This window comes from Protobothrops mucrosquamatus, unplaced genomic scaffold, assembly GCF_001527695.2.
Source record: "Protobothrops mucrosquamatus isolate PMUCROS unplaced genomic scaffold, P.Mucros_1.0 scaffold108, whole genome shotgun sequence".
Lineage (NCBI taxonomy): Eukaryota > Metazoa > Chordata > Lepidosauria > Squamata > Viperidae > Protobothrops > Protobothrops mucrosquamatus.
The window spans coordinates 377,222-400,613 of record NW_015386480.1 but is presented as its reverse complement, the minus strand read 5'-3'; the positions used below and the strand labels follow the sequence as shown (position 1 = coordinate 400,613).

The window sequence follows — 23,392 nt, the reverse complement described above, 5'->3', positions numbered from 1 at the left end:
GTTGCTACTATTAAGCAAGGTACCACCTATACTATTCCTGTGCATTTGGTTTTTCTTGCCTAAATGTAGAGCCTTACTTTTTTCACCATTGAATTTCATTTTGTTATATAGCGCCCAATGTTCAAGTCTGTCAAGATCCTCCTGTATCTTAAGCCTGTCTTCTGGAGTGTTGGCTATTCCTGCCAGCTTGGTGTTGTCTGCAGATTTGATGAGTTCCCCATCTATTCCCTCATCTAAATCATTGATGAAGATGTTGAAGAGCACTGGGCCCAGAACAGAGCCTTGGGGCACCCCACTACACACTTCCCTCCATTAGATGCAGTACCTTTGAGTACCACTTGCTGAGTACAGCCAGTCAGCCAGCTACGAATCCATCTGGTGATGATGCTGTCTAACCCACATTTTTTTATCTTACTGAAGTCCAAGTAAATTATATCCAGAGCATTCCTCTGATCCACTAATTTTGTCACCTGGTCAAAGAATGCAATAAGATTTGTCTGGCATGATCTGTTTTTGACAAACCCATGTTGGTTTTTGTAATGACTTTGTTTGCCTCTAGGTGTTCATTGATTCATTGCTTGATTATCTTTTCCAAGATCTTCCCAGGTATTGAAGTCAGGCTGATAGGTCTGTAGTTTCCTGGATCCATTTCCCCGCCTTTTTTGAAGATGGGAATTACATCAGCTCTTTTCCAGTCCTCTGGTAGTTCCCCAGTGCTCCAGGATCTTTGAAAGATATAGTTCAGTGGTTCTGAAATGACACCTGCCAGTTCCTTCAGAACCTTGGCGTGTAGTCCATCTGGTCCTGGTGATTTGAACTCATCTAGGGTGGACAGGTGCTCACCATTTTCTTGCCTATCTTAACTTGTGTTTCTGTGGCTGTCCAATCTCTTCTTAAAACCTCCAGTGAAGGAGCATCCACAACTTCTGGAGGCAAGCCATTCTATCGGTTAATTATTCTTGCTATCAGGAAATATCTCCTTCTTAAACAATTTAGATGAGGGGGTAGAAGAGGAGATCATCAAATTTGCAGACAACACCAAGCTGGGGGTGATAGCTAACACTTTAGATGATACTCAAGAACCAGAAGGATCTTGACAGACCTGAACATGATAAAATGCAATTCAGTGGTGAGAAAAGTAAGGTTTTACACTTAGGCAAGAAAAACCAAATGCACAGGATAGTATAGGTGGTACCTGGCTCAACAGGTGGTAACTGTGAGAGGGATCTTGGAGTCCTAGTGGACAATCACTTAAATGAGCCAGCAGTATGCTACAGCTACCAAAAAAGCCAACGCAGTCCTAGGCTGCATTAATAGAGGGATAGTATCAAGATCATGTGAAGTGGTTGTACAGTGCTGGTAAGATCATGATTGAGATATTGCATCCATTTCTGGTTGGCATGATACAAAAAAAGATGCTGAGACTCTAGAAAGAGTGCAGAGAAGAGCAACAAAGATGTTAAGAGGCCTGGAAGCTAAACCATTTGATAAACAATTGAAGGACACACTGTAGGTATGTCTATTCTAACGAAGACAAGGAATGGGGGGGACTTGATAGCAGTCTTCCAGTACTTGAGGAGCTCTCACAGAGAAGAGAGGGTTGACGTATTCTCCAGAGTACCTGAGGGCGAGATAAGAAGTAGTGGGTGGAAGATTATCAGAGAATCAACCTGGAACTAAGGACAATTTTCCAGACAGAGACCAATGGAACAGCTTGCCTCCAGAAATTGTGGATGCTTCATCACTGGAGCCTGAACAGCCACTTCTCTGAAATGTATAGGGTCTCTTGCTTGAGCAGGAGGTTGGACTAGAAGACCTCTAAGGTCCCTTCCAACCCCGTGACTGTGTATACTATGTTATAATTGCAGAGAAGCTGGTATATTGATTGAAGCTGCATGTTTTTGGTTCTGGCATTAAAGAAAATTGTGCCAGGTTTAGTCCTTTTAAGCAAGACTAAAATACCTATGAGTGCCTTTATGCTTCACTGTACTGAGGAGACATTCCCTTGTTCTGTGCACTCTTTCATGAACATGGCAGTGGTGTTCTGCTAACCTAATTAGTGTGGCTGGAATTCAGCCAAGATTTGACAGATATAATTGCTGTCCTAATTTTCTGTCCACCATGCCAAGGATGGCTGTAGAGCAGGCATGTCAAACTCATGACATTGCGCAACATCACACGACTTTTTCCCCATTGCCGGCGATGTCAGTATGATGCATCCAGCCCACAGGTCGGCAGTTTGGCACGCCTGCTGTAGAGCCTACCTCTGATTTATCTTTTCAGTCCAATTCTCTCAAGAAGCAAAATCCTGCTGATTGGAAGGATTCCATGAAAGAGAATCCTCAAGGGGAAAACAACCCAATAAACTTGGGAAACTTTGAAAAGTGAGATTATAAAAGCCCCAAAGTACCCCAAGGCTCTGTTTTAGGCCCAGTCCTAAAGGTGCTTTTTCAAGAGGCAACTGGACTTTCTTGTTTTTCTTTGAACACGTTTTGCTTCTCATTCAAGAAAAGCTGAAGATGCATCTTGGATGAGAAGCGAAACGTCTTCAAAGAAAAACACGAAAGTCCAGTTGCCTCTTGAAAAAGCACCTTTGGACAACCATGATCTGGATGATTGAGAATCTCCACAGACTTTTAGGCCCAATACTCTTCAACAACATTATCAATGATTTGGATGAGGGGATAGATAGGGAACTCATCAAATTTGCAGATGATACTAAGCTGGTAGTAATAGCCAAAATTCCAGAAGTTAAGAAGGTTCTTGACAGACTTGATCATTGGGTACTATTTAACAAAATGAAATTCAATGATGTAAAAAGTAAGGTTCTACTTTTAGATGAGAAAAACCAAATGCACAGGTATAAGATCACGTGAAATGTTAATACCACTTTATAACGCCTTGTTAAGACCACACTTGGAATGCTGCATCCAGTTTTGGTCGCCACAATGTAAAAATAAGATGTTGAGACTCTAGAAAGAGTTCAGAGAAGAGTAATAAAAATGATTAGGGGGTTGAAGGCTAAAACATATAGAGAACGGTTGCTGGAATTGGGTATGACTAGTCTAATGAAGAGAAGGACTAGGACGTGACAGGATAGCAGTGTTCCAATATCTCAGGTGTTGCCACAAAGAAGAGGGAGTCAAGCTATTCTCCAAAGCACCTGAGAGCAGGACAAGAAGCAACAGATGGAAACTAATTAAGGAGAAAAGCAACCTAGAACTAAATAAATTTCCTGACAGAACAATTAATCAATGAAATGGCTTACTTCTAGAAGTTGTGGATGCTCCAACACTGGAAGTTTTAAAGAAGAGATTGGACAACTATTTGTCTGAAATGATATAAGATTCCTGCCTGAGCAGGGTGTTGGACTAGACAAGGTCCCTTCCAACTCTGTTATTCTGTTATTACATGGCTATGCAAACAAACAGTCATTGACTACATGGAGAAAGAAGGAGGCCAAAGGAGTTGTGCAGCTCCCACCCAGTCCTGGCTGCCCATTCCTTTCTGGGCAGCTGTTGGAAGAAAACCTAATTGTCTGTCTGGAACTCTCAAGATTCATTCCAGGTGGAAGGTGAAACATGCTTATACCCTCCCCCCCTGCCGTCCCCATCAGGGCCATAAACTGGGAGTGCGTTCTGCTTCTGATTAGCTTAAGGATATGAAAAGGCCTCTTTCAGTGAAGGTTTGCTTTAATTAAACATAATCCCTTCAGCAATTGCAAGCATTTGCCTGTTGCCAGAGCTGGGATTTTTCTCCTTCAGGCAAACTGCCAAGACTAGAAATGGAGAAGGGGATCGGTTGCAAGAGTCCACTGCAAACTGACTGTCAATAAATTTAAATAAGATATATGGGAAGGCAGCTACTTCCCTTGAGACACATCTTGAGGTGAGACGTTCCTGCTCCCTCCACGGTGCTGCAACTGTGAAGCATGGGGAGTTAGAGTCTCTTTTCCCAGAAACACTTTCATAGTGCATTGCTGTTCCAAAGGGCTTGGATAGGCGCACCCTCAAGTGGCCTTTGCAGTGGCTTTCTCTCTGTTGTCTTACTTGATGGAATCTGGGCCAGGGGGAGATTAAACTCGGTCCAGCCAGAATTCTGCCTCCCAAGTACCCAGCAAAATGCTTCTAAGGAACTTGGGAACACTCTTTTTCTTTCAATATGTGGTGTTTTAAGGCATCCTGACCCTGCTTATTGAGGTTCTGGCTTACTGTGGTTTCTGTTTGTCTTAATGGAGTGCATCAGTCCAGGACATGGCAGAGATTTCCATCGACTTTATGTTGCAGGAAGTGTTTTCTGGTTTCACTGAACAAACTGCTCATCAGACCTGGTGCCTTTTTCATTCCATCCTGACAACAACTGCACAATCACACCTTTGTTCTTTCTGACCACGCATTGTCCAAGCTTCAGATTAGGCAAAAACTGGCTCCAAAACAGTAACTGAGAGGGACTTTGGAGTCCTAGTGGATGGTCATTTAAACATGAGCTAGCAGTGTGTGGCAGCAGCCAAAAAAGCAAATACAATCCTTGGTTGTATAAACAGAGGGATAGAATCAAAATCATGTAAAGTATTAGTACCGCTTTATAAATCCTTAGTAAGGCCACACCTGGAATACTGTATCCAGTTTTGGTCACCACATTACAAAAAAGATGTTGAGACTTTGGAAAAAGTGCAAAGAAGAGCAACTAGGATGATTAAAGGCCTGGAGACTAAAACATATGAAGAACGGTTGCAAGAATTGGGTATAGCCAGTCTAGAGAAAAGAAGGAATGGGGTGACATGACAGCAGCCTTCCAATATTTGAGGTGCCGCCACAAAGAAGACAGGGTCAACTTTTTCCCCAAAGCACCAGAGGGCAAGACAAGAAACAATGGATGGACATTAATCAAGGAGAGAAGCAACCTGCAATTAAGGAGAAAGTTCCTAACAGTGAGGACAGTGGAACAGTTTGCCTTCAGAAGTTGTGGGTGCTTCATCACTGGAGGTTTTTAAGAAAATACTTTACAGCCACCTGTCTGAAATGGCATAGGGCAGGGGTCGGCACCTTAAACACTGAAAGAGCCACTTGGACCCATTTCCCACAGAAAAGAAAACACTGGGAGCCGCAAAACTCATTGTGTGTGTGCGCATGCGCCACAGGAGGGGGGCTTGATTGAAGAGTTTAATTAAAAAGAAATAGAGGATGATGTGCATGAGTTCTCTCTCTCTCTCTCTCCCTCTCCCCCCTCTTTCTCCCTCTCTCCCTCCCTCTCTCTTTCCCTCTCCTTCTCTCTCTCTCCCCCCTCTTTCTCTCTCTCTCCCTCTTTTTCTCTGTTTCCTCTCTCTCTCTCTCTTTCCCCCCTCCCCCTTTCCTCTCCCTCCCTCTCTTTCTCTCTCTGTCCCTCTCTCCGATCTTCTGCTCACCTGGCAAGCTGGCTTCATGCTGTTCTCGGACAAGCTGACACACATTCTTATTGGGCTGGCGCTCTCCTGCCCTTGGCCTGCCAGTCCTCTTCCCCCACTCAGTGTGTGTGTGTGTGTGTGTGAGAGAGAGAGAGCGAGAGAGAGCTGCTGCTTGCAGCTTCCTGTTGCTTCCTGCTTCCTGCAGAGACGCAGCAGAGGAGCCCTGCCCAATAAGCTTGTCAGCTTGTCCAAGAACAGTGTGAGGCCACTCTCTTTTTTACACACAGACACACACACACACACAGAGAGAGAGAGAGAGAGAGAGAGAGAGAGAGAGAAGGGAAGGGAAGGGAAGCGCAAGTGTCTCTCTCTGTCTCTCTCTTTGCAAATGGTGGAGGAGGCTGGGAGCCGCAGGAGAAGGCTCAAAGAGCCGCATGCAGCTCTGGAGCCGCGGGTTGCCGACCCGTGGCATAGGGTCTCCTACTTGAGCAAGAGTTAGACTAGAACACCTCCAGGATCTCTTCTAGTTCTATTCTGATTGATTGATTGATTGATTGATTGATATGGAAGTGCTTCCTTGGGTGAGGCTTGTGGATTGGATCCTGAAGGTTCATCCAAATCTATGATGACGCCTATTGGCATCCAGTAGCAACTATGAAGGCCCCTCATGCATCACAACATGATGTGATTTGGGTTCTGAGGAGCCCTGTAAAGAGGACAAATGTGGATCAAAGCTATATGGCATTACCTGCAGAGAGGGAGAATGGAGGTGAGGCATAATTTGAAGTAACTGTTAAGGTTCTGATTAATGAACCCAAACAAATCAGAACTCCAAGGCTTGAGGATTCCTCAAGAAACATGTTTATTGGATATCTAATATTGGCACAATCAAAAGTGAAACCAACTCTAAAATTCTTTCACAGATTCAATGTAACTAAATATAATACTCCCCTCCCCCCTCCAATGCCAGAGATTACATTACCCAGTGAGGATAAATGGTGGGCTCTTTGACACTCCTCCGGTTTCTTGCACCTATGGAGATGACCTTGGTTCCCACGGAATCACACTGTTATGTCTAGTGATACCTTCACTTTCCTCCCCCCCTCTTCCCAACCTAAGTGGCAACAGAGAATGATAGAAAATGGCATCATCCACTTTTGTCTCGAAAGTTGACAGTAACATCAATTGTTTTTGTTTTTGTCATTTGTGATTTGAAAATTGTGCAGCTATGACAAAAGGTGGGCTTGGAAAGAGGGAATGGAAAACCTTGTGAAAGCCCTGTTACAAATAGGCTTAAGAGATCGTGATACCAGGCACCAATGCAATTTGCCCACTCCAAATAGATCCCACTTAAGGAGCTTTTGGGATGGGTGTGCAGTGAGGAAAAGCTAAGCAAAAGCTCTTCTGCTCCACGAGGCTGATGTGAGGGAGTTGCCTCATAGGCGTGCTTCCCTTGCCAGGAAGTATTCAGTACATTGTTCAAAAAATGTTTGCAATGCAAAAGCCCTCACTTATCTGCAAGAACTGGAATGGGTGTTTTGGTTTTCCTTCAGCTGTTGTTATCCTGCCCCAGCCTGGGTGCACTCCAGGTATGTGGACTGAGGTGCCCAGAATTCAACAACCCACCTGGCTAGTGCTGGGGATCTAGAATGTATCCTGGTCTCCTTTCAGAGAAAGAGAATCAGCCTCTCTGTTGGATTTCATGATTTGTTGGAGGGAGGGAGAGGGAAAAGGTTGTGTCTGCTTCATGGAAAAGCTAGTAGGGCATCTTAGACAGCAATGAGCCAGTAATAATTAGCCATAGTATATTGTATACATGTTTGGCTGAGGGTCAGAGAACTTGGAGCCATAAATCAGGGTCATGCAACATGGTAGGTAGAAGTGTGAGAACTGCACCTGGATTCTCTCTAGGTCTTTGATGGTGAATTGGTGGGTGGGTGCTGACATATGCTCTGAACTAGAAACCTGTCTGTTCCACGAAGGCCCTCCTTTTAATTGGGGACAAATTCTTGTAGCTTCCCTTCCTTCAGTCTAACGCTCTTGCCCTGGCTGTCCCATAGTAGATCTCATTTGGCTTCTCTTCCCAAGGGCCATTCTTTGATAAGCTGAGGCTAAAACATATGAAGAACGGTTGCAGGAATTGGGTATATCTAGTCTAGTGAAAAGAAGGATTAAAGGTGACATGATAGCAGTGTTCCAATATTTGAGGGCTGCCACAAAGAAGAGGTTGCTATTCTCCAAAGCACCCCAAGGCAGGAAAAGAAGCAGTGGATGGAAGCTAATCAAGGAGAGAAGCAACCTAGAACTAAGGAGGAATTTCCTGACAGTGAGAACAACCAACCAACAACATGCCTTCAGAAGTTGTGGTGCCCCAACACTGGAAGCTTTTAAGAAGGGATTGGGCAACCATTTATCTAAAATGGTATAAGATCTCCTGCTTGAGCAGAGGGTTGGACTAGAAGACCTCTAAGATCCCTTCCAGCTCTGTTATTCTGATAGTTCACCTGCTTGAACTGAATGCTCTTCTACCTGCAATAAATGAGAGATAAATTGTGGGTTTAAAAAGCCAAGAGATTTAACTTCTGGTCATGTTGTAACCTGCCATATGAGAATAATATGGATTGTGTTTTTGAATGCCATAATCCTAGCATGTTAATTTATACTAGAGTGTTTGGACCACATAGGACCTCCAGCAAAAATAATAGTATGCAACTTTCTCAATCTGGTTTTCTGGGAGAGGTGGGTGGCTTAGAAAACCTTTGGAAAAGAGCAGAGATAATTCTGGAAATTTTTGTAGTTTAAAAACTGACTGGAGGTTGGATTTGGCCTGGGACCAGAGTTTCTCAACCTCAGTAACTTCAAGACGTCGGCATTTTAACATAGTTCTGGCAATTGAGGTTCATACATCTTGAAGTTGTTGAGGTTGAGAAATACTAATCTAGACTATATGTACAAATTAGGACCCGGTAACCGTTGGTCCTTCTGGAAGTTGCTGCCTAATTGTAATTTTTAACCTGGCAGAAGGGAGACTTATTAAAGGAATTATTCTAATTTACTCTTGATTTATTCTTAATTTGATTCAGTTTATTTTTTTGTTGTTCTGGTTCCATTCAGTTTTATCCAACTGCAGTTTGTAGAGCATCTATCTATCTGTAAGGCGGATCCAAAATATCATGGTTGTTTTTTTGCCTAAAGCCCCTTTAGGGTTCATGCATCATGTGAAACCCTAACCCAGTTTGATTTTAACTAAGAGAGCTGAGCATCTAGCTTAGCATGTAGCATGAATTTTTGCCCTGCCACAGCATCTTTGGGTGAATTATTTAATTCTTTAGAGAGCAGGGTGTTTAAGGTGAGTCATTGCAAGGGATGGGTGGGGGAGAATGATGTCACGTGCATAATAATGTAATAATGTAGATGGCACAAATTATGCAATCACATCTATTTTATCTAATTCATCATATTTGGGCAACTTATAATGTATAATTTCAAATTTCATGGCTGCCACTGGTGCCCATGATACGATAATCTCTGATGCTTGGACAATAGAACATTTCTTGACAATTTCTGGAATCAAGTTATTCCTGCAAATGGACTCTGGTGTGCATTGGCACGGTGGCAACGGCTGGCCTTCAGGCTGCTGTGCCGTTCGGAGAACTGAACGGCTCACCAGTTTCTGGATTTTTTCTCTCTCCCCCTGCTCCGCCTATTTTCCTGCACAAGAGTTTAAGAGGGAGGGGGCTGTGTTTGGGTTCTTTATATGAGCACAAGGGGGGGCCCTCTATCTGGAGAAGGTTGGCAGATGTTACCAGACAGACCACACCGAGCAAGAATCCGGCCACAAGCTTTTGTTTTGATTGCCAGGCTGGTGAAAAAGGCAAAATGCCCTTTGTCCCCTTTGTCCCCTAACATCGCTTGGCCTCAATGTGGGAGTCAGGCCGGTCCCTTGGCTCAGTTCGTCCTGCAAGGGGGCAGGCAACCCTCTCTGCTTTCATCCCAGGGAGACCGCCCCACACGCAGGCACAGCAGTCTTGCTGGGCTCCCAATGGGCTGCAGCTTCTTGGTGCTTACCAGTTTCTGGCTTGTGCTGATATGCAATCGCTACAGTGCTTGAAGAGTAAGGGACGGTTGGCGCCATGTAGGGGAAACGCAGCCTTGAGCCCTGCCTCTTTCCAGGACTGTCCGAGACTCCTAGGGCCCCAGAGACATTGGGAGAAACCGACCCCTGTTGGGTTTGGAGACCTGCTCCTGTGCCCAGAAAGAAGGGCAGCTGGAGCAGCTGTTCCAGATTGGTACTGGGGGGAGGGGCGACTTGGGCTCAGATCTGTCCTCGGTTGTAGATGGTCCCTAAGAAGCTGCAAGTCAGGCACGCGTTCTGGGCACGTCGGCCTCTCTGGGTGGTGGTTATGGGGAAAAACAAAGAGGGAAGGCCCGATCTGCCCTCTCGAGCTTTTGATATAGGAAAGATCCAAATCTGACAAATAATATCTGGGAAGAAAAAGTTCAAGAGAGTGAATGCTGACACATTCTCAGTGTTCCGCCTGGCCCCCCAAAAGGTTGGATCCTGCCGGAAGAGAACGTATCTTGGGTGTGTATTTTGAAATAGCATTGCCAGAGAAGCCCGATATAGGAGTCGGCGTAGTGTTTAGAACGTCTTTCTGGGCCTGGTACCCACCAGATGTGTTGGGGTACTGCATTCCAAACAGCTGGGGGTGAGGAGGCTCAAAAATGGCTAGACTTCACTGCAGGGGAGCCTGACCTCTTGGGGCAATTGCTCAGAGTGTCGTTTCTGCTGTTCCTTTTCACTGGACAAGAAGCATTGAGTAATGGGAATAAATCTCTGTTTTAGGAGGCAGAGAAAGTTCAGGAAGGCTCCGTTTCATGACTATTTTAGGATTATTATAATAATAATAAGAAAAATGGTGTTTCTAAGGAGGACCTTCTGCAAACTGTTGATTCCAAAAAACACAATTTGTTAATTCTGGTGGAGCTTTGGAATGAAACTCTGCAGGGTCTTTATTGCTGTAAATATTTCATTGCACAATTTGAATTCTGTACAAAAACAAAAAAAAAGCTTTTAGGTGGCTGGGCGAGCTGTCCCATGGAAATTGCATTGGAAATAATCTGTGGCTTGATTGTTCTTGGAGAGAAGTTGAAAAGAAAAGAGATGGATAAGGTTTTAGAACACCAAAGAAGTCTCTGCATTTGCCCATTAAAAGCTTAGGTGCAACCCAGTGAATGGTCCCCCCCCATGTGTTAGACTTCAAGTCCTCCTCATAATCTTCCCATTGTTTGGCTTATCGATTGGGAAGTATGGAAGGTGAAACCATGCCTGGAAGGGCTTAATAGGGTGTGCACTCTGCTGGATCACTGTGTTCTTATTTTTTTACTGTTGATGACTGCCTCATTCTTTATCCGTTAGGCTGGTCCACTCTTTTGAATTCTCTTCCTTCTTTTCAACCAGTGGTACGGGTATCACCTGTGGTACATTGGCAGGTGGTACGCGACCATTCTAGAAAAGTGGTAGCGGGGGAGGGGAATGAGCTGAACTGGTGGCAGCACCGCACAAGCCTGAGCGAGAGACGGCTGGAGCTGCAGGGCTGTCAGGGCTCAGCGGAAGCGCCAAGATCAGCGCCAGGCTCCAGCTGATCAGCTCTTCTTCGGGGCTGTCAGGGCTCAGTGGAAGCACCAGGATCAGCGCCAGGCTCCAGCTGGAAAGCAGCACTGATCCTGGCGCTTCTGCTGAGCCCTGAAGAAGCACCAATCAGCTGGAATGTTGCAGCATCCCCAAGGTCTTGTGATTTACATTCACATGCTTGGCAACTGATTCATATTTATGACGGTCACAGTGTCCCAGGGTCATGTGAAGTGACCAAAACTTGCTGCAACCACCCAGCAGACGGGGGGAATAAAAACCAAACACCCCCCACCCCACCCCTGCTGCCAATCCTCAACAGAAATGCTCACAACAATGAAAACCTCGGACAGGAGGAAGAACGCCGCCGGGTGGGCAGGCAGGTGTCTTGCTCGGCTGTGGCTTGGAGGGCACTTTTTTCAGTGCCATTGTAACTTCGAACAGTCACTAAGCGAACTGTTGTAAGTCGAGGACTACCTGTACTTTATCACTTTTTCCCTTGTTTTTTGGTCATCAAGTTTTTGACACCTTGCTAGGAGACTGGTGGTACTCGGATGTTGCCATATCCTAAAAGTGGTACAATGGGTGAAAAGGTTGAAAAGCCCTAAGGCATCAAAACCTTTATTGTAACCTGGGGGGGGGGGGGAGAATGTGACAGAGACTTCCTAGTAACTGTGATTCCATAATTTCTCCCTATTTTTCAACCAAAGCCCACACCTAATCAGTATGGAAGGCTTACACAGATGAAGTCCTGCCCTTTGAGAGATGTGACAAACATCTTGGAAACGTTGTCTGTGCCCAGTTGTGTGACGCTCTCAGCCTGGCTCCTGGAGAAAATAAACAGTGGCATGTCTGGATCCCAATTGCCTAGTTGTCACCCTGAACTACATTTCCAGTAGGCTTTTGATAGTGGTGCTCCCATTTTTAGTTAAAGGATTGTCTTTTAGCTGAGATTGTGTTTTGTGTGGTGTGCTGGATTTTTAATTGATTTTTCCTTCTAATTCCAGATTAGTGTGCGAGTGACCACCATGGATGCTGAGCTGGAATTTGCCATTCAGCCCAATACAACAGGGAAGCAGCTCTTTGATCAGGTGAGATGGCTGGCCAGGATTCAACTGCATCATTTAGAACACCTTCTTGGATTGTCCTGCTCAAATCTGCCCTGGTCAGATCCCTTTGAGGGTCCTGTGTCGCGTTCTGGCACCACAGTTCACAAAGAATAACAGCAAATTGAGTGACTCCAGAGGAAGGTTTCTAAGGTGATGAATCTGGAAATAAAGTCCTATGAGGAACAGTTAGGAGGACTAGAGAAGAATGACTGAGCAGAGATGCAAAAGCATTCTTTAACTATCTGAAGGTTCCTTGTGCAGAAAAGGGAGTAGGTTCATTCTCTATCACCCCAATGGGCAGAACCGGAACCAGCGAGCAGAAATTGCAGGGAAAGACTGTCAAAATGGTGGAGACTCCAGAAACCAAATTCTGTGGTTAAAGGTTCTGAGCATGTTTAGCCTACAGGAGAGAAGACTGAGAGGAGAGATGCTATTAGTCTTCAAATGTTGGAAGCCTTGCCCTGTAGAAGGAGGAGTGAACTCATTCCCTGTGGCCTCTGAGGGGAGGGCCAATGGGCTACAATTAGGAAAAAGCGGTTCAGGCTAGATGCCAGGAGGAGCATCCTGAGCCAGCAGACCGGCTGCCCTATTAATTGCTCAGTTCTCCTTGCTAGAAGTCTTCAAACAGAGGCTTGATGCTCATTGATCAGAGATCGAGCACAGAATGGGCCCTGAGCTCGGTCTCTAAGATCAGTTCCAAGTCTAGGATACTATGATTTTGTGACATGCTAAATCCATGTTAATAAAACACAACAGCAGGGTTCCGTTAGTATGTTTTACCCAAACAAATATATACCTGGCTCTATTGCTGAGCCGGAGCCACTGAATGCATTAAGAGCCCCATTTTCTGGCTGTATTGCCAAGTCTCTGGGCTGCTATGTATACTTATTTTGGATGTTGCTATTGTTTTAAAATGTTAATATTTTGATTGTAACATTTTTTAAAATTGTAAGCCACCCAGAATCATTGATTGGGCAATTATAGAAATTGAATGAATGAAAGAATGAACGAACGATCTAAGGCAGGGTCTCCAATCTGTGGGCCACCGGGCCGTGGGAATGGCTGCGTGCACCCCCCCCCCACTTGCACTACTGCCACTGTGCGGGCGCTACCGGCCCCATTTGTGCATGCATGTGGGCGCTAGCAGTCTGTTTGCACATATGCATGGGTACTAATGGTCCGCTATTGCATGCATGCGGGCACCAGCCCCAGCACTGCAGCAGGTGCATGCGGCCCACGTGTACATGCTCACGGGTGCTAGTGCCGCCACCATGTGCTCGCCCGTTTGCGTATGCGTGCACACGTGCGTACACACATTTCCCTGCTCCTCCCTTTCCCTCCAGGCCGCGAACTTGGAAAGGTTGGGGAGCTCTGATCTAAGGTAACGGAGAGTTCACAATGCAGATCAAGGCAATGCTGGGGTTTTCACAACATACTGGACCAAATCTTACCTATGTGTGGCATGCATGGAGAATCAGAAGCATAAACATGAATGTGAACAGGTCAAATTTTCCTAATTCTTTATAGAACACGGGTGTCAAGCTCAATAGCATCATGTGATGTATTGTGACATTTTTTGCCTTTGTGGAGCTGGGGTGGGCGTGGCCTCTGCGTGATGCATCTGGCGTGTGGGCTGCCACTTTGACACCCCTGCTATAGGATAATCAACGGGCTTGTTAAATTATCAATCAAATATGCAGTAGGATCCAAGTATCTTTAGCAAGTACCTGCTAAAAGGGATGAATTGGGACTTTTAAACAAAACTCCACTAGCTAACAAGGATTCTGTGTCCTTTTTAAAGCCAGCCGTGGCCGCCCAGCGCTCTCCTTGGGGGTCCCCTGCATTTGTCTGAGCAGTTGGCTTTTGCCTTTCAGGCTCCGAGGCCTGTGTGGTTGGAGGAGCTTCTGCTGCCTCGGCTTCTTCTTGGCTGCAGAGGCAGCTGGGGAGGGGAGGGGAGGGGAGGGGCATGAGCACACAGGCAGCAGGAGGTCAGTTGGTGCAGAGATGTCATGCACTTGTGTCATTCGCTTGATGGCTTGTAAGGGGTGTCACTGCAAGAACCCAAATTAGTGTAATAGGTGTGTGTCGGTGTGGTATCTGTGTCTACACAGGTAGTCCTCGATTTACGATTGACCACTTAGTGACCATTTGAAGTTATGACAGGTACTGGATTTGAAGTTCTGATGTGTGCCCCCCCTGGCTCCAGTGGTCACATCACTACATTTTGGGCACTTGGTATACTTCTGTTCCATTGGATAAACTTCCAGAGGGGCAGCCACTCCTCGCTCGGTGACCTCTCCCTGCCCATTTAATGACCCAACTGCCCGCCCGCCACTTCCCTTTCACTCCCCTCCTGAGCCAGACTGCCATGCAATGGAGGATGGGTGGGGAAGGCTCGGTCCCCCTCCACAGTTTTGGAGCTGGGGGGGAGTGACAGCGAAAGGCCTCCACTGCCACTGTGCAACAGCCGCATCCACCGCTGGAGGGGCTTTCTTCAGTTGCGGCCGCCCCTGCTTCACCCCGCAGAGCACCTGCCGGCGGCAGCCACTGCCTCCTTCTCTCCTGCTCCCCATTTCAGAGCTAGGGGGGAGTGATAGTGAAAGGCCTCTGCCACCGCTGCGCAACAGCCACGTCTGCCACTGGAGGGGCTTTCTTTGGTTCCCTTTGCGGCTCTGCCCACACAGCCACAGAGATGGCAGTGGGGGTGCTCCGAAGACTGTGCTGTCATGACTCCAGCTGCCAGACCTGGTATAACTCTCCTGTGGCTGTGTGGGTAGAACCGCAAAGGGAACCAAAGAAAGCCCCTCCAGCAGTGGATGCGGCTGTTGCACAGTGGATGCGGCTGTTGCACAGTGGAGGCCTTTGACCGTCACTCCCCCCTGGCTCCAAGACAGCTCAGGGGGACTGGGTAAGGGGACCAAGTCTCCCCCTCTCATCCTTTGTAGCATGGCAGTTGAGCTCGGGAGGGGAGTGAAAGGGAAGAGACGGGCGGGCAGCCCTGATCATTGAATGGGCAGGAGGGGTCGCCAAATGGGGAGTGGCCTGGCTGCAGGGGGCCTGAGGTAAGTGAGTGCAGGGCATGTGGGCAGCTCCATCCCCCCACCTGCCTTGCCTCAACTCGAGGCGGCAGCACTGGTGCGATGTGCGCTCTCCTGCCCCATTGTGGTCCCAAGCAACCAGACAGTGGGATGGAGTGGGTGGGTGGCTGCAAAATAAGATATCTCCCGAAAATAATGGGTCTTTTGGTCCAAAACCACATGGAATCAGCGTAGCACATAAGGGCTTTACCCTTCAAAACATCCTAAGTAAACCCAAAGACCCAGCAATCCGAGAAGAAAAAACAGGAATCATTTACAACATACAATGTAAGAACTGCAACAACCCCTATGTAGGACAAACAGGCAGAAGACTGGCAGAACGCATCCACAAACACCAACTGGCAGTCAAGGCATGACGAAAATTATTTAATTTTACAACTTATAGACAGATTTAACATCATAGTTTCCATTGGGAAAATGTGACTATCCTAGACCAGGCCAAATCCAAAAATGCCAGGGAATTTTTAGAAGCTTAGCATCTGACAAATCAGCCATCAATAGATACATAGACATTAATAACATCTGTAGACTCTGCAAAATACACAATCAACCAGCCCCAAAGAGAAAAAGACTGTAGCACAGGGGTCTTCAAACTTGGCCCTTTTATGACTTGTGAACTTCAACTCCCAGAATTCCCCAGCCAGCATGCCTGGCTGAGGAATTCTGGGAGTTGAAGTCCACAAGTCATAAAAGGGCCAAGTTTGAAGACCCCCGCTCTAGCACCTCTCCACCAGTAATCAACACTCAGATCAGCATAGATTAAACTCCAAGGTCACCTTCAGATCAACAATCAAGTAAGCAAGACCCCAATCAAGAAAGTGCCACAGAGCCATTAGTAAACAGCCCAACCCAAAGAATCTGTTGTGATTCCTTGCCTGCCAGCGGATCCAGCAGCCAAATTGGATGAAGAGGAGGAGGTGCCTGGATTCACATCGGAGTCTGCAGAAGGCTCTAAGGAGCAAGAAGTCTCAGAGCCAGACGTGGAGCCCGGCCCATCTACTCACGCTCAGGCAGAGACACAGCTGTTTTGGGGGCCTGAACTAAGCAACGAGGAGGAACAGCTGGGGCCAGTCCAAGATGCGCAGAGAGGAGAGGCCAGCAAGACAATGGAGGGCCATGGGGCAGCTTCATAGGCAAAGTAAGAGTCACTAAGAAGCCATGCCCTGGCTGGACTATAAAGAGGAGAGGCGTGGGAGGTGCTGGTTGCCAAAGGCAACTGCTCATGCTACAGCTTCATGCTTCTGTTGTTGGATTTCTTGCCCGGGATTCTTGGACATTTAACCAGGTTTGTCAGATTTCTCTGTGTTTGACTCGAACTTTGAGCATTCCAGCTGAGAACTGAGGCTGATCTTGTTCGTTTCTACAGCTAACGGACTGGAGTTTGTTCCATAAAAGCTGTGTCAAAATAAAAGGGTTTTTTTCTTACAAAGTCCTGCCTTGTTCAATTCAGAGGGGTTTTCCTTGTGAGTAAGGGGGTGAGCAGTACTCGTGTAGGCTGGGACAGAACAGAATCCCTAAGACTGCACCCACCCACCCACCCAGACAGGCAATACACTCTAGGCTATAAACCGACAGCAAACAGCACTCCTTACTACAGTAGCACTGATAAGGTTACCCAGTTTGGATGATGAAACATCTGCAAGAAAACAAGGAAGCTCAGAGAGCACCAAGAACCCCTCATTTCAACCCTGATCTACAAATATTCTCCTTCATTAGTAAGCAAACTGGCTGATGTGCTGAGAGTCTTGTGATCCCAAAGAATCTGTGTGATCTGCTGTTTGGGGTCTTGCAAAGAATCCACTTTCAAGTCTCCTGCCTTGAGCAAGGTGTTGGACTAGAACAGTGGTGGCGAACCTATGGCACGGGTGCCAGAGGCGGCACTCAGAGCCCTCTTTGTGAGCACGCGCGCTGTCGCCCCAGTCCTAGGCCTTCAGCTGGGTTTTATAAAACCTTTTCGCTTTAGGCCTCTGCCGCCGTGTGCAAAAAAAAAAAAGGTTCAATCAATCAATTTCAAATTCTCGCGGGAAAAAAAGATCTTGCAAAGTTGGAATTGATTGATTGAACTTTTTAGTCCCACCCAGTCTGCCGTTACCACTGCAGCCACGCCCACCCAATGGGCCACGCCCACCCGGCACCTGACGATGCATAAGTGGGTTTTGGGTTGCAGTTTGGGCACTTGGTCTCTAAAAGGTTCGCCATCGCTGGACTAGATCTCCAAGGTCCCTTTCACCCCAGCGATTCTTTGATTCTCTGAGCCTGAAGGTGGGCGGGCGGGCGGGCGGGCGGGCATGCCCTGAATAGGAGCCAGCAAAGGAGCCAAGAGCCCTCTTAGCAAGCCCCCGAGGGTTTCCTTGGGGCCCTTAATTGCCTGTCTTTCAGTGGAATATTGTTCAGGCTTTCATGTTTGATTGCCTCTTTGCTTTGGGCTTCTGACCTGACCCAAGTGTCACTTCTATAAAGGAAACCCCTCAATATGTATAAAAAGTAAAGTTTCTCTCAAGTCGAGCTCAAGTCGAGCTTCCTCTCTGCAGTAAATTTTAATCTGGTGCTTGCATGTATCTCATTTGTTTTCAATATTACCTTTATTGTTTGACCTGCAAGTTGTTGTGTGGGTGTGCATTTCTATATAGTATATATATAAATATTTATATTATAAATGAATATACTTATAAATAGCTATTTATATTTTATATATTATTTTGCATATTATTAGCTGTGGTGAATGTATTAGTAGAAAAGCAGGTATAAATGCAATGGATGACTAAAAGTAAAAGAAAAACTGTGAGGGGGGAATGAGAGCTGGCTTCAGAAAGGCTTTCACAGCTGGGCAGGGTCATTGCAAGCTTCAAGCCTCCTTCTCCCTGGGGTCAAAGACCTGCAAAAGAAGTTGCTCAAAATGTGCCCCCCCCCCACCAATACATGCAATAGAAGAAAAAGAATACCCAGAGCCATCAAGGAAAGCTTGGCTGACTCCAAAAACATACTTAACTTTTTAAACACCCCTCATTTGGCTCATGCATCAGCCTGAAAACAAAGAGCCCTTGCAAGCTCTGCTGTGGCTTAAGAGAGCCTGTTTAGCTTCAGTGGAAAAGAGCCACCTACATGTTATCCCAGGGAGTCATGTTGGAGGCTATGATGCTGGACACCTGGTGGGGTACCTGCTTGGAACCCTGGATCCCAAGGAGCTCTTTGGATCTAGTGCCTAACCTGGGATGCCTTTCTGGGTTGGCCCAGAATACTGCATGGAACAGTATTTCTTAACCGTGACAATTTGAAAATGGGTGGTCAGCTCCCAAAATTCCCCAGCCGCCATGCTTGAAGTCCAGACCTCTTAAAGGAGGCCACGTTGAGAAAGACTGGCGTGGAGCATTTCCCAGAAAGGAGAGATCTGGACTAGGAATACCTTGGCTGCTCCAGCCCCCTCTTGTGAAGTGCCAGGTTGCCTTCAGAACCTCGCTGAGATTGGACAGGAGGGTGAAGAGGAGGGTGAAGAGAGCTGGGCCTCAGGCATCTTCAGAGGAAGGACCAGGGATCCTTTTTCCAGGCTGTAGATAAAGCATCTAACGTAGCTCTGGAATTCAACAACTGTCTCTGGACAATTGCAAGAGGAGGAAGTTGATTTGCAAAGGAAATAACCCATTCAGCCTGGCCACAATGGGAAATCAAAGTAATTGTTCCATACTTTATTTTTTTTGCCCAACTGAAAGTTCCAGCTTGCCCAGCCTGCCCTGTTGAGAAACAAAAACAGCTTGGCTGACTCTTCTCATCCCCTTCCAATGCCAAGTCTTGCTGTGGCCCAGCTTTTAACTTTGCAGTTAATAATATTAAGCTAAGTTTTAATAATGTTGTGCGAGGTTAACCATTGAAAGGAGTCTTTTAAAGATAGAGGTGCATCTTTTTAGCAGTCAAAATGCAGTCTCCTTTCCATTTTCTTGCAATAATAATCTCACCACATCCCTCTTTATAATAATAATAATAATAATAATAATAATTTAATTTGTACCCCGCCCTTCTCCTCACCGGACTCAGGGCGGCTCAAGTTGTTTTGCAAGTTGTTTTGCAACTTGATATTGACAATGTATTTCAAATGTTGAATTGGATCTTTTAATATGCTAATGCATGATGGTTGGAGCAGAAGGCTATTTCTTCTTTAAAGGTATTAACTCACTAGGGGTTGCCAGTGGAATGAACACGCCAGAGGCGAAGGCTGCTTCTTTATATTTTGGTGATATGCATATGTATATATGAAGCTTATAGTTGCCAGTCCAGTCAATTCAAATAAAGGGGACAGTATGTTTCATGTGCCCTCAGAAATGTCATTGGTACCATCTCTTCTTTTCCCCCTTTCCCAGTTGTGAATTCTAAACATTCCTGGATACCTCCATTTTGCCAGGAGGCATAGTCTGTTGTTCCAAGAGCACTAATCGAATAGGATATTAAAAGGTGGTCAAGAATGTGGCCAAACCAGAATAATGACTGTTAATCCAAAGCTCACTGGGAATCACACACGGCTTTTATCTCTGTTGACCTCTGTCCCCTTCCTGCTGCCCAAAGGGACCTCCTTGCAAATGGGGAGGAGGAGGGAAGGAAAGGGACTGAAATCTCATAGCAGAATCCCAGGCCATTCAGTGCATATACATTGTCTGATTTGCCAGAGAAAACTTCAGCAGGATTGGTGCCATGTAGGCATCCCAAGTTATCTGTCTTGCACACTTGGGCCCCTCCCTTTGCCCCAGCTGGGGCTTCCCCCTCCCTTAACAGCAGCTCCATGTGGAGCGCCTTACAGTGAGTTTATGACAACTCAATGCAGCTAGCTTGGCACGGCCAGCTGGGGACAGCCTTCTCACCATCACCAAGTCCCCTCTGCCAACACAGTGCTGCCATTTCTTCCCAGGACATGTCAATACCGGAAATTCGCTGCAGGGATAACTTGCTGTGGGCACCGGATGGAGAGCCGGGCGAGCGAGTGGATGAATGAGTGGGCTGTCAGAGGGGGACAGTGATGGGCGGGGTAGTACGCTTGCTCACCTACTCGCTTCCCCGGTTCTCCATCCAGTGCCCGCAGAGAGTTATCCCCGCAGTTAATTTCTGGTTTTGACATGTCCTGCGAGGAAATGGTGACACCAAGTTGGCAGAGGGGACTTGGTTGTGGTGAGAAGGCTGCCTCCATTCTGCCCTACAGCCGTATCCTGGATGGTTCCTGGAGAGGAGGTTCAATTCTGCTGTTCTTGATGTGCCAGTTCTTGGGAAAAGCCATGTCCTGCTTCTGCTGGCTGGCTCCTTATCTGGCCTCTGGATTGACTTTGGCAGCCGTTGGCCTTTCAGCACCTCGCCAAGATACCTTCTTCTTTGTGTGAATAGATGGTGAGCCACCTCCTTCCGCACCATCTGGATCATCTCCTTTCAGTGTTGCATCTAATCTGCATGGCGATTGGTTGGTGACTGGAAGCGTTTGTCCATTGCTCAGGAAGCATCCGGATGGTTCCAAGTTGCTGTATTGTCCTTTGCAAAAAAAAAAATAAAAAAAATTGCATTTCTGTCCTGAAAACAACAATGTAAAAACTGTGTAAAGAGTGAAGAATAACCATTCTGTTTAATTTCTAAAGGCAGTTATTTTATTGCTTTCAAATTGTGCCTTGACCACATTTTATAGTATGAGTTGACTTACATTACAGTGCTCATTTTAGCATTTCTTGATTATAGAGAGTTCTGTATTGTCTTTCCTTTTTTATTTTTTTCCCTTTGATACCAGTGGGAAAAGTGTAAACCATTCTTATTTTGGTCAGCACTTTGTGTTGCCTTTAACATGGGAATGAAGCCACCTGTAATCTAGTAAAGTTGAGGACTTGGCTGCACATTAGACAGCAATCAGGTAATTTGCACAGCAGAATGTAAGAACAAATCTTCCTTCAGGATCCAAGGCCTGTGCTTTCAGTTCTCAAGGGAGCAGAACTAGCTGTCTGTAGCCCAGACAGTCAATCTAGAGAGGTATGTTGCCGCCCTGGAACAAAAATCAAAGATGTGGCTGAGAACATAAACAAAATAATAAAACCCACAGATTACTACCCTTTTCTACTATTGCACATAGGGATCAATGACACAAAAATGAACCTGAAAACAATATGAGTGATTACGAGCAGCTAGGCAAGAAAGTTAAGGAGTTAGGTGCACAAGTAGTTTTTTCATCTGTACTTTCAACCAAAGGTCAACATCCAGTAAGAGAACAAAGGACTCTAGAAGTGAATCACTGGCTAAAGTTTGGTGTCACCAAGAGAACTTGGGATTCCTGGACCATGGTCTGCACTACCTCCATGATAGGCTTTTGGCAAGGGACGGGCTGCACCTCACAAAAACTGGGGAGAATGTTTTCAGAAAATGCCTGGCTCAACATACCGATAGAAGGATACACACTGTTAAAAAAACCAGACCCCATAAAAGAGGAGGTAGAGTTGCATTATATATAAAAGACCACTGTATTTCTACAGAAATGCATGAAACCAAAGACAAAAACCTAGAATGCATATGGGTCAATATAAAAGAAGAAAAGAATGACATTGCTATAGGAGTAGACTACAGGCCACCCAACCAAGCAGAAAAAATAGATATACTTTTTGCTAACCAATTAACAAACATATGTAGGAAACATACTACAATAGTAATGAGAAACTTTAATTACCCTGATATCAACTGGAAGTCTAATTCTGCACCAAGTGAGAAATCGAATAGATTCCTGACCAGCCTGGCTGACAACTTTGTTGTCCAAAGGTAGAGGAGGAAACTAGAGGGACAGCCATACTGTTCTCACGAACAGAGAAAAAGTGATAGAGGTAATTGAAACTGCAGGAACCTTGACATATTGGAATTCAATATAATGCAAACACAAGCAATAGAACATAATCATACCAGAGTCTTAGATTTTAAAAGAGCTGATTTTAACAAACTCAGAGAGAACTCTGGAAAGATTCCTTGGATGAAAATCCTAAAGGGGAAAACAACTCAAGAAGCTTGGTAAACTCTGAAAAATATGATTATAAAAGCCCAATCCAGCACAATACCATTGAAAAAGAAAAACAAGAAACCCAGGAAGAAACCAGCATGGTTGCTCAAAGATCTCTCTAATAAAGTGAAAGACAAAAAGTACAAAAAGTGGAAAGAAGGACACATAATTAAGGCAGAATATCAGCAGACAGCCCAAATCTGCAAGATGAAGTTAGGAAAGCAAAGACTCAGAATGAACAAAACCTTGCAACAAAAGTCAAAGATAATAAAAAAAAAGTTTCTTTCAACTTATAAATAACAAGAAAAAAGTTAAAAAAGTTAAAAAGTGAAGATGGCAAGGAAGTAACAGGCTTAGAGAGAAAGCAGAGCTCCTTAACTCATTCCTTGCAATGGTCTTCACTCAAAAAGAAACTATAGCTCAACCTACCAAAATGGAAAAGACATTAAAATAAGAAAATGATAAGAGAACACCTGTCTGGTCTTGATGAATATAAATCACTGGGACCTGACTGATCACATCCCAGAGTTCGAAAGGAGCTTGCAGATGTCATCTCGAACCATTATACCAGATCTTTCAAAAATCCTGGAGCACCGGGGAACTGCCAGAGGACTGGAAAAGAGCAATGTTCCTGCATGCTTTTTTATAGTAGTTCTGCCATTTTCACTTTTTTGACCTCCACCCTCACCCATGCATCTTTTACCCCTTCCCTGCAAGGCTGCTTTTGGCTTTCTGTGCTGACACAGCCACACTGGGCAAAGCCCTGTGGAGTTGCCTGGGGGAGGGAAGCTGGCTGGAGGATTGGCTGGTTTGCAGCGCAGGCCCCCCAGCTGCTGTGAACTTACTGGAGCCCAGCAGTGGTGTGTGTGTGTGTGTGCGTGCGCGTGCATGTGGGGAAATGCTCTGCCCCTTTGATGCAGCGGGCACTCTTGGCCACGGTAGAATGAGCCACAAGCGTCCACTCTGCTTCCGGGTTTTAGAATTTTAGCCAAAAAAGAGAAGCATTCCCAAAATGGATCCGGCATCTAAAAAAGAAAAATATGCTAGGACTTGTAAGGAAAATTCAGCATTTGAGTAGAAAGGTGAGATCTACGTAGTTAAGGAAATATCGGTAGCTGGTGATTTTTTTTTTAAACTTTAGCTGTTGAATGTCCTGTAGATAGTTCTATTTTT

The 23,392-nt window shown here is 45.7% G+C and overlaps 1 protein-coding gene across 1 annotated transcript in view; it reads left to right on the top strand.

Annotated features, from left to right (window-relative positions):
* The first annotated feature begins 12,027 nt into the window (after positions 1–12,027).
* MSN (moesin) overlaps positions 12,028–23,392 on the top strand; it is a 30,672-nt gene continuing 19,307 nt past the window's right edge. Inside the window, exon 1 of the mRNA XM_015812709.1 lies at positions 12,028–12,106. Within this exon, the coding sequence (XP_015668195.1) occupies positions 12,044–12,106 (63 nt within the window). The 5' untranslated portion in view covers positions 12,028–12,043. The remainder of the gene's footprint in view (positions 12,107–23,392) is intronic.